The sequence below is a fragment of the Phocoena phocoena genome, chromosome 13 (assembly GCF_963924675.1).
Source record: "Phocoena phocoena chromosome 13, mPhoPho1.1, whole genome shotgun sequence".
NCBI classification, from domain to species: Eukaryota; Metazoa; Chordata; class Mammalia; order Artiodactyla; family Phocoenidae; genus Phocoena; species Phocoena phocoena.
In genome coordinates, this window is record NC_089231.1 from 74,778,973 (window position 1) to 74,792,677 (window position 13,705).

A 13,705-nucleotide genomic window follows, 5' to 3' on the forward strand; every position below is an offset into this window, starting at 1 on the left:
CATGGAGTACCTTGTATTTATATATAGAGAGAGTAACACAATAGAAATAAACAATTTCTGTTTAGAAGAACAAAAATACCTAGTGTCTGAGGTTAAGTTATTTACCACAATTACACATTAAATTTAGCTTTTATTTTCCAGGCAGCCAAGACAAAAAGGGAAAACACTGGGTATGATTTTTTTTGGGGGGGGGGTATGATTTTTTAATAGAGGAATACAAGTTTTTCTCTTTTGACACGTACCAGATTACTTATGCATAAAGGTAAAAAGGTAATATTTTCTCAGTAAGTTTGCAGAAGACTTAGAAAGGATCTAAAAAAATATAATTTTAAACTCAACCTACAATGTAAGCTAAACATACACCATTAAATCACACTCTGTCCCCTTACTTACGTGTATTTAAGGCATTTTTGCAGGAAGTGAAGATCATATAAGCCAAGCTGTTTTCTGATGAAGTGACTAGATATTGTGGTAGAACTTAAAGAACCAAGGGGACCATATCCACCACATCAGCACTACTAGAGGCTGTCTCAGGCAAGCTGCTAGCACACGTAGCTTTAAAATTAACCTGTTGTAAAATCTCCAATAAGCGCATGAAGTTCTGTGATTCTGTTTTTGATCAGAGTCTCATATGATTTTGAAACCACTAGGCTGGCCTTCCCAATGGCTGGGGACTTGTCACTGTTCACTATGGCACCCGAAGGGCCCAGAAGAGGGCCCAACATGTAGGAGATGCTCAAAGAGTATCTGCTGATCAACAGACACTGAAAATGTTGGTACAGAGATTGGGATCCTGTTGTAATAAGTGCGTTCCTGAATCCTATTCCCACACAGACACATTTCTCTGAGAAAGGGGTGGTATGTTTGCTTGAGGTCTGGTCCAAAATATTCTCAAAAACTATGATCAAACAAAATAACAATCAACTATAACAAATGAATAGAACGCCCACTATGGATCCCCTGCTGTCTCTACTACCCCTCGCTTTGTGCTTAAAGCACTTAAGTACTCAGTTGAGATTACAGAGCTGTCTCCATAAAGTAAGAGAGAAACAACTTGCCAGGAAGTAATTTCCAAGGCATAACCTGACCATAACTAAAAATACCATGCTCACTGGAAAAGTGCAATTTAATAAACAGCTCCCTCAAGGATAAGCAAAATTACCCCCCAAACTGCTACAAGAAGTTATCTGTTGGGTTCAGTGACTTAGTAACCCCTATGCAAGCATCCAAGATCATCTGTTATATTTAATAATTTCAGTTTTATCAGAGATGATGCTAAGATGTACTGTCTGAAAATAAGTAGCCAACATGTTTGGCTGCTTCTAATGTCAAGAGGACAGTGTCTATATTTTGCTACTTCTGGAGCAGGTAGGACTGATCCCAATTCATCTACTATTACAGATGAAGTTAGTTATATGGAGGCTTAAAAAGAAGAGGGGAAAGATTTTCTTTTCATTGAATTGACTATGTGACTGAAACATCTGGGCAGAAGATGTGCTGAAGCTGGACCAGATGTTTAGGCTACCAAGAGCAAAGTCTACAGCATGTATCTTTACCTATTGATAATGAATTTCTTGAGTGCCTCAAGGCGACTGGTAGAGGGTTTTTTTTTAAGCTATTCATCAATGAAAAGCTGATGAAAGACCAAATTTTGGAGAAAAGCAAAATCTCAGATTCTTCTAATGATGGAGGAACGAAAGTCAATGTGACTCCTAAGTTACCAGATGGAGGCTTTAAGGAGAACAGTGCCTCATAAAATGAGAGGTTTTGTGTAAACTAGGGGACAACAATGACAAGTATTTCATTTTCACTGGAAGACAGTGTCCGTTTTCAGTTGCCAAGTTTCATTAATTTTAACCTATTTTGACCCAGACCTGGGAACAACAGAAATACACAGGGTTAAAAAAAAAAAACTCCCACCGCACGCACCAGGAGAGAGAGTCACGTCTAAGCGAACGCTCTTCCACTGTAATAAACTGGAGCCGTTGTAGTGCACGGCTCGTCCATTGCTGTGAAAAAAACAAAGAGAAGTCAAAGACAAGGCTAATCAGGCAACACAGAGGAAGGTAAGTAGTGAACAGTAGCATGAGAGTAATCAGAAGAGAAATCCTAAGAGCTACTCTCATTCACTAAATATGAGTATATTTCCAGCTGGTATTTTCTACATTTTTTAGAGTAGAGATTAAAATGATATTACTTTAGTTTTAAAACACCCACATGAAAAAAAAAAAAAAACCCACCCACATCCACTACTTTTTTTTTTTTTTTTTTAATAACAGCGTTAGTAGCCACTTACTTATGGAAAAGACAAGTGCCCACTGGATTAGTCCAAGCCCCGTCTCTTTTCTCTGCTTCTGTAGCAAAGCCAAAGGAAACTATTGGTCCAGTGTCATCATCACTATCTCCATAGGAAACAATTTCAATTTCCCAGTAGAAAGATGGGGCCTGAAGAAACACAAGAAGTGCGCAATCAGAGGGCTCACTGTGGGCCCTTGAACTTCCTCTTTCTCTCACATTTGAAGGAAAGAGGCAGAAGACAGTATGTCATGTGATTTCTCACCTGAATGGGCAGTGGTGAGGTGGCATAGATAAATGTGCCCCGGGGCAGACCGCCCCCAGCGCTGGGGTCAGCAAGGAAGGTGACGGAAGTGAGGTGCGATGAGAACATGCAGGCTCGGACAGGTGGAAATACTCGTGAGGGGCTCCACGTAATCTCTTTGGGCTGCATTGGGGAAAGACACCCTCATTCAATAGAATTGCAAACACAAAATGGAGATGTTGAGATTTCAAGTGACATTTCTTCTTTTACAGATTTTTAACTTTCTTATCTTGAAATAATTTCAAAGCTACAGAAAAACTGCAAGAATACAACAACTTTTGTATACTCTTACCTAGATGCACTGATTTTTTTCTGATAAAATTCATATAACGTACAATTCACCCAGTTAAAGTGTACAATTTAATGGTTTTTAGTATATTCACGGAGTTGTGCAACCATCACCACAATCTAATTTTAGAACATTTCTGTCCCCCTTAAAAGAAATGGTACCCATTAGAAGTCAATTCCCACCCTTCTCTCCTTCCCAGTCCCTGGCAACTACTTATCTGCCTGTTTTCTGTCTCTATGGATTTGCCTGCTCTGGACATTACAAGAAATGGAATCATACAATATGTGGTCTTTTGTGACTGGCTTCTTTCACTTAGCATAATTCAAGGTTTATCCATATTGTAGCATGTATTACCACTTCATTAATTTTAAAGGCTGAGTAATATTCCATTGTATGAATATACCCATTTTACGCATTCATTCATCAGCTGATGGACATTTACGTTATTTCTATTTTTCAGCTATTATGAATCATGCTGCTAAGAACATTCACAGAATGCCAATATTGAACATTTTTGCCTCTTTTGCTTTTTTTTTCCCCCAGTGTAACTTGTTTTTCCCCGTGAGTCTGCTTTTTCTTTTGTTTTATTCACTAGTTTGTTGTATATTTTAGATTGCACATATAAGTGATATCACTCAGTACTGACTTTCTCTGTGCCACTTTGGCTTTTTAGTCACTCTTTCTCTCTATGTATACTTATTATTACGAGATGAACTATAGATCTAATTTCAAAAACGTTTTCTTTTTCTGTTATTGATAACATAGAAATTATTTACAAATCAATGAGTTCTGCTCCCCTGCTATAATCTTTCGATACTCAGAATGACAAATCAACGTGCTTTGACATTCAAGGATGAGAGTATGTCACTGCAGAGCATACACCTCCAAATGGCTTTGCAAACACCCATTCTCAGTGCCATTAACATGCTGCTTGGCATTCTGTAATTCTTCAGGCACGTGCTGCAGACAGGCAGCAGGTGTGGGACACTGCAGAGGGCTCACCTGTCTCCGGTCAGCCTGCAGTGGAGGTGGCGGGGGCCGAGCACAGTCCCGGTAGAGCATCCTCAGCCGTTCACACTGCACTTCCACAACTGCCAGTCGCTCTCCTGGAGGGGGAGACATTGAATAAGTGAAAATAAGTCCTACAACTCCTGAGAGGGCTCCAACTCTTTTGGAGTAGGGTCAGAGCAATAAAATGCTTACAAAAGATTACTCAAATTCTTACAAAAGAGCAAATACCCTGAGACATCTTTGTCTACTACGTGTAGCTCAGCAGCAAAGCAATGGGGTCAAGTGCACAGGCTCTGGCGTTAGGCTGCCTGGATTCAGAATCTGGCTCCATTACTTGATATTTACCATCTCACTTCCAATATAGGGGTAATAATAGTACCTGTGCCTCACAGGGTGGTTGTGAAGATGAGCTAAAATAACACAAGTAGAGCCTTTAGCCAAGTCCCTGGCACAGGGCAAACACTCAATAAATGAAAGCTCTTATTATCATCTACGAAATGAAAACTACTATTTTTTTTTAAATTTATTTTTGGCTGCGTTGGGTCTTCGTTGCTGTGTGCAGGCTTTCTCTAGTTTCAGCGAGCGGGGGCTACTCTTCGTTGAGGTGCGCGGGCTTCTCACTGCGGTGGCTTCTCTTGTTGCAGAGCACGGGCTCTAGGCGTGCAGGCTTCAGTAGTTGTGGCACACGGGCTTAGTTGCTCCGCGGCATGTGGGATCTTCCTGGGCCAAGGCTCGAATCCATGTCCCCTGCATTGGCAGGCGGATTCTTAACCACTGCGCCACCAGGGAAGTTCCCGAAAACTATTACTCTTATCATCTAACTTGATTTTCTAAAAGTCTACAACCTGCTGAACATCTCCTATGAGCAAGGCACAGTGCTAGATGTTGGAAAATACAGTTAATACGAGCTGAAGTCCCCAGCCTGGGAGAGATAAGACATGTATATGCATACACACATACAATAAAGAACATAGTGCAAGGCTAGAGTGTGTTATTATGTGACATAAGACACAAACACAGGCACAGAGGTGTGACTTCATTCCAGGAGCTAGAAAGGCTTAATAATCAGATCTCAGAAAAGTCAGAATTTCAATAAGCAGAGAAGGAAGGGAATTCTGGATGGCTTGGCACTGTGACACTACTCTAGAATAGTCAAGAGTTAGATGTCTCAGGAGTACCTCACATGACACACAAAAACTCAAAATGGATCAAAGACCTAAAAAACCTATAGCTAAAACTCTAACTCCTACAAGAAAATACTGGTATAAATATTTATGACTTCAGATTAGGCAATGGTTTCTGAGATAGGATACACAAAGCACAAGCAATGAAAGAAAATTTGAGAAACTGGATTCATAAAAATGAAAAATCTTCATGCTTCAGGGCTTCCCTGGTGGCGCAGTGGTTGAGAATCCGCCTGCCGATGCAGGGGACACGGGTTCATGCCCCGGTCTGGGAAGACCCCACATGCCACGGAGCGGCTGGGCCTGTGAGCCATGGCCACTGCGCCTGTGCGTCCGGAGCCTGTGCTCTGCAACGGGAGAGGCCACAGCAGTGAGAGGCCCATGTACCGCAAAAAAAAAAAAAAAAAAAAATCTTTGTGCTTCAAAAGACACTTGAGAAAGTGAAAAGATAACCCACAGAATGGGAGGGAGTACTTATAAATCATATCTGATCAGGGACAAGTATATCTAGAATATATAAAGAACTGTTATAACTCAACAATAAAAAGACAAATAACCTAACTAAAAACAGGCAGAAAAGCTGAACAGATATTTGTCCAAAGAAGATATACAAATGGTCAATACACATGTGAAAAGATGCTCAACGTCATTGGTCATTAGGAAAAGGCAAATGAGATACCATTTCACACCTACTAAGCTAGTTATAATAAAAAAGACAGTACCAGTGTTGGCTAGAGTATGGAGTAACCGGGACCCTCATACGTTGCTGGTGGGAATGTAATAAGCACAGCCACTTTCGAAAATGGTCCCTCAAAAAAGGAAGCAGTTCCTCAACTTAAAACATAGAACTGCTGTAAGACCCAGCAATTCCACTCCTATATATATGCAACAGAATTGAAAACGGAGTCATATGCACAAAAACTTATATATGAATGTTTATAGCAGCATTATTCACAATAGCCAAAAGTCAGAAACAACACAAGTATTCATAAATTGATCAATGGATAAACAAAATGGTCTATCCATACAATGGAAAGGTATTCAGCCATGAAAAGTAATGAACTACTTGATACCTGCCACAATACGGACAAACCTTGAGAACATTATGCTAAGTGAAAGAAACCAGACACAAAAGGCCACACACATACTATATGATTCCATTTATATGAAATGCCCAGAACAGGCAAATCCAGAGACAGGAAGTAGACTGACGGTTGTCAGGGGCTGAGGGAAGGGGGTGGGGATAACGAATACAGAGGGTTTTCTTCGCGGGGAGTGGTTATAAATGTTCTGGAATTAGTGGTGATGGTTGCACAGCTCTGAATGTACTGGGTTGGCCAGAAAGTTCGTTAGGGTTTTTCTGTAACATCTTATCGAAAAACCTGAACGAACTTTCTGGCCAGCCCAATGTAAAAACCCACTGACTCGTACGCTTTAAAAATGGTAAATTGTGTGGTATGCAAATTATATTTCAACTTAAAAAGATGTCTTAGGAAGAATAAGATGTACTCTAATAAAAGTAAACCACAGAATATGTTTAGGATAGTAGCAAGAAAGATTTATTGACATACCTAGTACCTACAGACACTTAAGACACCTAATACAATCCAATGATATGGATTAGACAGTGATCAAAGATGAAATAGTCGAAGTGGAGCCAGGAGTGAGGCCAGGCCATGAGGTACGTGTCTAGTGTTCTCTATTTACACCTGGGAGTCAGGGACACAAGTCTAGATCTGTGCTTGCCAATAGACAAACCAAAGAGGGGGAAACTATTTAGTTATAGATTCGTGGAGTCCATTACATAAATGTAAAACTGACTACTCATAAAGAGCCCAATTATTTTTAATAAACATTTTCCAATTATTTTTGTTAAAATGACTTAAAAATTATTCTGAGAGACCTGATACACAGAATGCTGGAGGATACAGTGAATAACATCTGCAGCAGTGTCCTTATAAGCAACCAGTAACAAGTGTCATGGAGATACTTCAATGCAGATAGGTGGAATCAGACCAAATAATAAGGGAAAAGCAATTCTTAGGAAGAAGGAAGGGAGTGGGGGCTGTTTGGCAGAGTTGAGGCATGTCTGCCATGAAGTAGGCTTAACATAAGAGGAGATTTTTATAGCATCTAGTAAGAGAAAAAAAAGCTCCTAAGCTACAAATTCAAGAAAGAAAAGGCTGATTGTACTGTACTTTAGCCATAGTAACAAGTAAGTGCCAGACCTGGCTGTAAATTCATTCCAATCTATAAATGACAACTTAACAGTAGTAACCGCACTTAGGAAAGCCAGCCTCTCAGTGACAGCTCTATGCACCTGACAAGCAGCCACTCAAATCGGGGCTTCAGGAAGGTAACTGTGATGACAATGGGAAAATACAAAGTGCAAGAAGGAAAAGTTTGGAGAATAACGCATATGCCTAAACACGAGATAAAAAGCACCCGACTTAAAAGAGCTGGTAGTGGAGATGAACAGAAAAGAGATAAATTTCAGGAGCATTTCAAAGGAAGAATCAAATATGGCAACTGACTGGATGTGGAAGGACTCAGTGTCTGAGGGTCAACAATAGCGCAAGTATAACCAAGAATAGGGAATTCGGAAAGGAGAGTGGATTCCAGAGTAAATGATGACTTTGGTTTTAAATGTGGTATATTCATGAGGCTGGGGCTTGCGGGGGGTTCCTTCTATGAAAAATAGCTACCAGGCCTGCACCTCAAGAGAAGGACTGCCCACAGCAGAAGCCATGAAAGCACAAGGAAGGGCAGATAAAGCAAAGAAGGTGGGTCAAGGCAAAACTTAGAGCAGTTTCTTCAAGTGAGCTGTGAGGGCCACTTGCATCACACTGCCCAGGCCCACCCTTGACTTCTAACTTTTTGGTGGTGCTTGGAAAGCATTTTAAACTTGCCTCCCAGAGATTCTTACAAACTTTCCAAGTGTGAGAACCTCTGGCTCAGGGAATGTGTACATTTAGGAAGGAGGGAGAAAAGGAAATCTGAGAGATTCTGCTATCTGTAAGAGTATAAAAAAAAAGTTGAGAACTTTTTCGGTTTCCATGTCTCTTCTTCCGTTTCACAATCTATTTCCTATGCTGTTTCAACCAAGGGATCCAGTTAACTCCCCAGGAATATTTCTTTCTTTCTTTCTTTTTCTTTTTTTTTTAGTATTTATTTATTTATTTGGCTGTGTCGGGTCTTAGTTGCGGCATGCGGGATCTTCGTTGCCGCGTGCAGGATCTTCATTACAGCTGTGGGATCTTTAGTTGTGGCATGTGGGATCTAGTTCCCTGACCAGGGGTTGAACCCGGACCCCCTGCATTGGGAGACCAGAGTCTTAGACACTGGACCACCAGGGAAGTCCCCAGGTATATTTCTTTATGAGAAAAAGCTCTGTAGTGCTATCTTCCTAGACCAAATGGAACTAGGTACTCTTTTCTTTGGGTTAGAGAAGCTATAAAATTTAGCTATGAGTGAGTTAACATTACAATGGCCAAGTCCGTGGCTTAATTCATCCCAGATGAAGTAAAATAATAAAAGGAATTCATTGAAAATTTTTTCATTTTAGAGAATCAATATATTATCACATACACATTTTATGACACTTTCATATATGAAATTTAAAAATCTTGATACATTAAAAAATAAAAATCAGGGACTTTCCTGGTGGTGAAGTGGTTAAGAATCCACCTGCCAAGGCAGGGGACACAAGTTCGAGCCCTGGTCTGGGAAGATCACACATGCTGCGGAGCAACTAAGCCCATGCACCACAACTACTGAGCCGGCGCTCTAGAGTCCGCGAGCCACAACTACTGGGCCTGTGTGCCACAACTACTGAAGCCCGTGTGCCTAGAGCTTGTGCTCCACAACAAGAGAAGCCACTGCAATGAGAAGGCTGCGTACTGCAATGAAGAGTAGCCCCCGCTCGCAGCAACTAAAGAAAGCCCGTGCGCAGCAACAAAGACCCAACGCAGCCAAAAAAAATAAAATTAGATAAATAAATAAATAATCGAAGAACTCTTTCTCCTCTACCCACCACTTTGGATCTCATTTATTAAACAGCATTTCTTCTGAGCACAGGCTCTGACTCCCTAGCAGGCTATAAGAATCCACTACTGGGGCTTCCCTGGTGGCGGAGTGGTTAAGAATCTGTCTGCCAACGCAGGGGACATGGGTTCAAGCCCTGGTCTGGGAAGATCCCGCATGCTGTGGAACAACTAAGCCCATGTGCCACAGCTACTGAGCCTGTGCTCTAGAGCTGGTGAGCCACAACTACTGAAGCCCGCACGCCTGGGGCCCATGCTCCACAACAAGAGAAGCCACCACAATGAGAAGCCCGCGTACCGCAACGAAGAGTAGTCCCCGCTCACCCCAGCTAGAGAAAGCCCACATGCAGCAATGAAGACCCAACACAGCCAAAAATAAAAACAAATAAATTAATTAAAAAGAAAAAAAAAAAAGAATCCACTACTGTGTTGAAAAGTAATTCAGATATGGGTTGTTTTTTTTTTTTTTTTGCTGCATTGGGTCTTCGTTGCTGCACGCGAGCTTTCTCTAGTTGCGGCGAGCGGGGGCTACTCTTCGTTGCGGTGTGCAGGCTTCTCATTGCGGTGGCTTCTCTTGCTGTGGAGCATGGACTCTAGGTGCATGAACTTCAGTAGTTGTGGCACACGGGCCCAGTAGTTGTGGCTCGCGGGCTCTAGAGCGCAGGCTCAGTAGTTGTGGCGCACGGGCTTAGTTGCTCTGCGGCATGTGGGACCTTCCCAGACCAGGGCTTGAACCCATGTCCCCTGCCTTGGCAGGCAGATTCTTAACCACTGCGCTACCAGGGAAGCCCTGTTTATGTTTTTGTTTTTGTTTAAATACAGGTAAATGACTCAGGAATCAGCAAACTTGGATATCTACATTTAACCTCAGAGTTCTTTCTGATAATCTAATAAGTGAGTATTAAGGACTGTTGCACTTGACATAGGACAGTATTTTAGAATATAAATCGCTATGTATAAGCTCATAGTCTTCTCTTTTGTAAAAATTAGTAAGAACTTCCCCCACGTTTCTTTCCAACTCTTTCTTACCACAGGGTTCTTTTCCACAGAAAAAAATGGGTTAGTGGGTTATTATTAAAACCATTTGCTCTAAATTATTATGATTCCTGGCTTGTACATTAAGTACCAAAGTTAATTTCACAGAGTAAGACCCCTTTATTCCATAAAATATATAAAAGATACCCAGAAAGAGTCCTATAGAATAGTAAGTGATTCATTCAGCAAGTTATATGCTTGCTAAAATCAGTCAAATAAGTCTTAGGATGCAATCTAAGCCAAGAATATTGAAAGCAGAGGCAGGGAACTACATACCATAAGTACAAAAGTAAATTATAAGCAAGTATTTAGCATAAGTAAGTTCACCCAAGAAAGCAAGCTCCTTTTCTTTTGTTCTTTTTCCCTTTTCTTGGGGTCTCTCTGAGGTTTTTTTTTTTAATAGTTTATTTATTTATTTGGTTGCACCAGGCCTTAGTTGTGGCAGGCAGCCTCTTTAGTTGTGGCACATGTGCTCCTCAGTTAGAGCTTACTGGCTCTTTAGCTGTGGCAGGACAACTCTTAGTTGTGGCATGCATGTGGGATCTAGTTCCCTGACCAGGGATCGAACCCAGGCCCCCTGCATTGGGAGCATGGTGTCTTAACCACTGTGCCACCAGGGAAGTCCCTCTCTGAGGTTTTTTTTAACAGTTGTTGGCTCCAGAGAACCATGCTTATTAAGGGAAGGAGATTTGAGAAGTAAAACAGATACAGAATGAAGATAAAAAGCGAAAACAAACCAACAGAAATCACTGCCACATGAAAAAGGACAAAAATTTAAGGACAGAAAAGAGATTAGAGAGTTACTGAAAAAAAGCAAACAACATGAGAGACAGTAAATAATATAGATAACAGAAATGACCAAAAAAAAAAAAAAGGATAAAACTAAAACCATTAGGGAAGGGAAGGATATCCACTTCTTCTTTACAGTTTATGAAAATACTAGTAATAGAGCATTGGAGAAATGCTAATCTAATTGTGAACAATTACATTTACAGTCCTACTATGTCCTTGAGGATAAAGGGTAAATTTTCACTTTAAAAACACCCAGGCCAACTATCAATTTACAGGAAATTTGAGGACCAAAGGACACATTAAATGACACCACAGGATATAATCAGCAAAATCCAGACTGTGGGAAACTCTTCAACGAATAAGTTGCAAGGGAAGAAAAGATATTGAGGGGAATTTTTTTTAAAAAGAGATTTAAAAGACAGCAATGAATTATAATAGATGAACTTTATTTGGATCCTGATTCAAATAAACAAATGTAAAAACAAGTATTACTTTATGAGAACATTAGAAAGTTGAACACTGACTAGATATTTAATAATATTAAAGAATTACTGTAAATTTTTTAGATGTGATACTGATATTGTGGTTATTTTAAGAGTCCTTATTTTTGACACACATACTAAAATATTTATGGATAAAATAAAGGAATATCTAAAAATCTGCTTAAAAATAATCCAGGAGGGTGCAGCGTAGATGAAACAGGATTGGCTCTGAGTTGATAACTGTTGAAACTAGATGATGGAAACGTGAGGGTTCATTTTACTAAAAAAGTCTCTCTATTCTTGTATTTGTTTGAACTTTTCCATACACACACACACACACAAAGATGGATGTTAGTGCAAATTCTTGATTCTGAATTCAAATGTGGCCAATGACAATAGTCAGAAAGTATCTGCAGCTCATACATAATTCTAATTGAGAAATAAAGGCAACTAATTAATATGAATGGGGAAAAGAAAACACTCTGACATAGTGGTCCTAAAGTTAAATTGAAAAATGCTGATTTCCTAGTTGGCATATACTGAAGGTTTTAATTTACATTTCTAGATCTGAAATGAAAGTAAATTGTGGTAAGTGTTGTGTTTAGAGTTCAGCTGTTGGATGTGTACATGAAAACAGTTAACATTCCATTATCAAATTATAAATGTGCTGACAAAACTTAAGACAATAGGGTAGAAAGGAAAGTAACAGGTACTTACCAGCACTGCATTCCTGGGCTACTAGGTTGAGAACTTCAACAGCTGCTGGACACTGCTGTATGAATTCTTCACAAAATAAGCTGTCTTCTAAAAGCTGGGCCATGACCAGGCATGCTCTTAATGTTAAAAGATTTACAATATTTCAAAGTCATCAATGGTCATTCTCTAAAAAGTCAACTGTGAAAAACATTTCAATCAATTTTATCCTCTAATTTAAACAAGGTTCAAACTCCCCATTCCTCTTGCTTTTTTTCTGAGCTGGACTGGCTGGGAAGTATATAACTTCTCTTGTGCCCCACATACTAACTGCTGACACTGCGTGGACAATCGGAAAAGGGAAAAATGGCTGCCACCTCCCTAAATGAAGTCACCAAGTGCCAGGTAGAAATCAGCACCATCTCTTAACAGCTCTTCCTAACCGGCGCTCCGTGGGCAATATTAACGTTCTGGGAACAAGAGAGGTCCAAACACTTGGGAAATCTGTATGCTGATCTCTCTCACCTAACTCAAAACACATATTAGAACTTTCTGACAAGTTTCATTGTCAAAAGAAACTTGCTGTTGTTTCATTGTAAATAAACGTATTTTCTTTCCAACTCCAGTACTTGCGAGCATTCCCTAATTTTCTCCTCAGCAGTCTGGAAAGCAGATGGACCAGATAGGTACTAATGTGGTCCGAACCACTTTAAAAAAGGCAAAGCTGCAGAAGAATTCCTGTGACAGGACAAAGTTCTTTAACCAAAGCAAATCAGTGGAGCCTCATGTATGTGCTCTATATATCAATCATATTTTGTTTATTTACTTTCTTAGGGAAACAGCTAAACTTTATTTCAAAGTGCAGAAACTGGGGAATGCAACAAAAACTGTAGTAAACATAGCACAAGAGGATGGTTTCTGTTACTCAGTTTGGCATGAAGTTCACGCTGCGGACCCACTAAGCCTGGTGCAGAGGGCCCCCATGGAGGACCCCTGTCTCTGTGCCTGCACCACCTCAGCACATTAGGGGATCTTTGGAGGGTGCTCACCTTGTTCTTATTTCAGCCAGGAGCCGAACGACTGCCATCACAGGAGCTGACCCATCTCCTGTTGCAGGAAGTGAGGTATGAATAGAGAGACTTCCCTCCTGAGGAAGCAACATGGACTGGACTGCCTGTACTACCTTCTCAGTAATGGACAGTTTATGAAGAGGCAATGCCTGATGGCGGTGGGGGGAGGGGCATGGCAAAAAGTTAAATTCAAGTAGTTAGTTTATAAGAAATGAGGGTGTTATTATCATCTGGAGTTAATTCTCAAAATTTCAGTTAAAAAGAATCAAATCACCATACAGAATTGCAAGCTAGACCCAAACAATTAAACATACAATACACTGTGGAATATTCCAAACCAAAGAAATGAATTTTGTCATCCAGGTAAAAATTTCCACACAAATGTTACTATTAAATGATTATGCCCAATAGGTAAATACATGTCACGAGTAAAATTTAAGAAAACCAAGTATCTGTGCTTCTGTACTGTGTATGTGCATATTACTCATTCAGTACGGTTACCATCTG

At 40.3% G+C, this 13,705-nt stretch overlaps 1 protein-coding gene across 1 annotated transcript in view; it reads right to left on the reverse strand.

Moving 5' to 3' along the window:
* The window catches only part of HECTD4 (HECT domain E3 ubiquitin protein ligase 4), a 187,886-nt gene that overhangs the window by 53,402 nt on the left and 120,779 nt on the right, over window positions 1–13,705 (reverse strand). The window contains exons 43-48 of the mRNA XM_065889553.1: window positions 13,178–13,347; window positions 12,153–12,268; window positions 3,891–3,994; window positions 2,561–2,722; window positions 2,297–2,445; window positions 1,930–2,009 (exon numbers count right to left, since the gene is read on the reverse strand). Coding sequence (XP_065745625.1) covers window positions 1,930–2,009; window positions 2,297–2,445; window positions 2,561–2,722; window positions 3,891–3,994; window positions 12,153–12,268; window positions 13,178–13,347 — 781 coding nt within the window. The remainder of the gene's footprint in view (window positions 1–1,929; window positions 2,010–2,296; window positions 2,446–2,560; window positions 2,723–3,890; window positions 3,995–12,152; window positions 12,269–13,177; window positions 13,348–13,705) is intronic.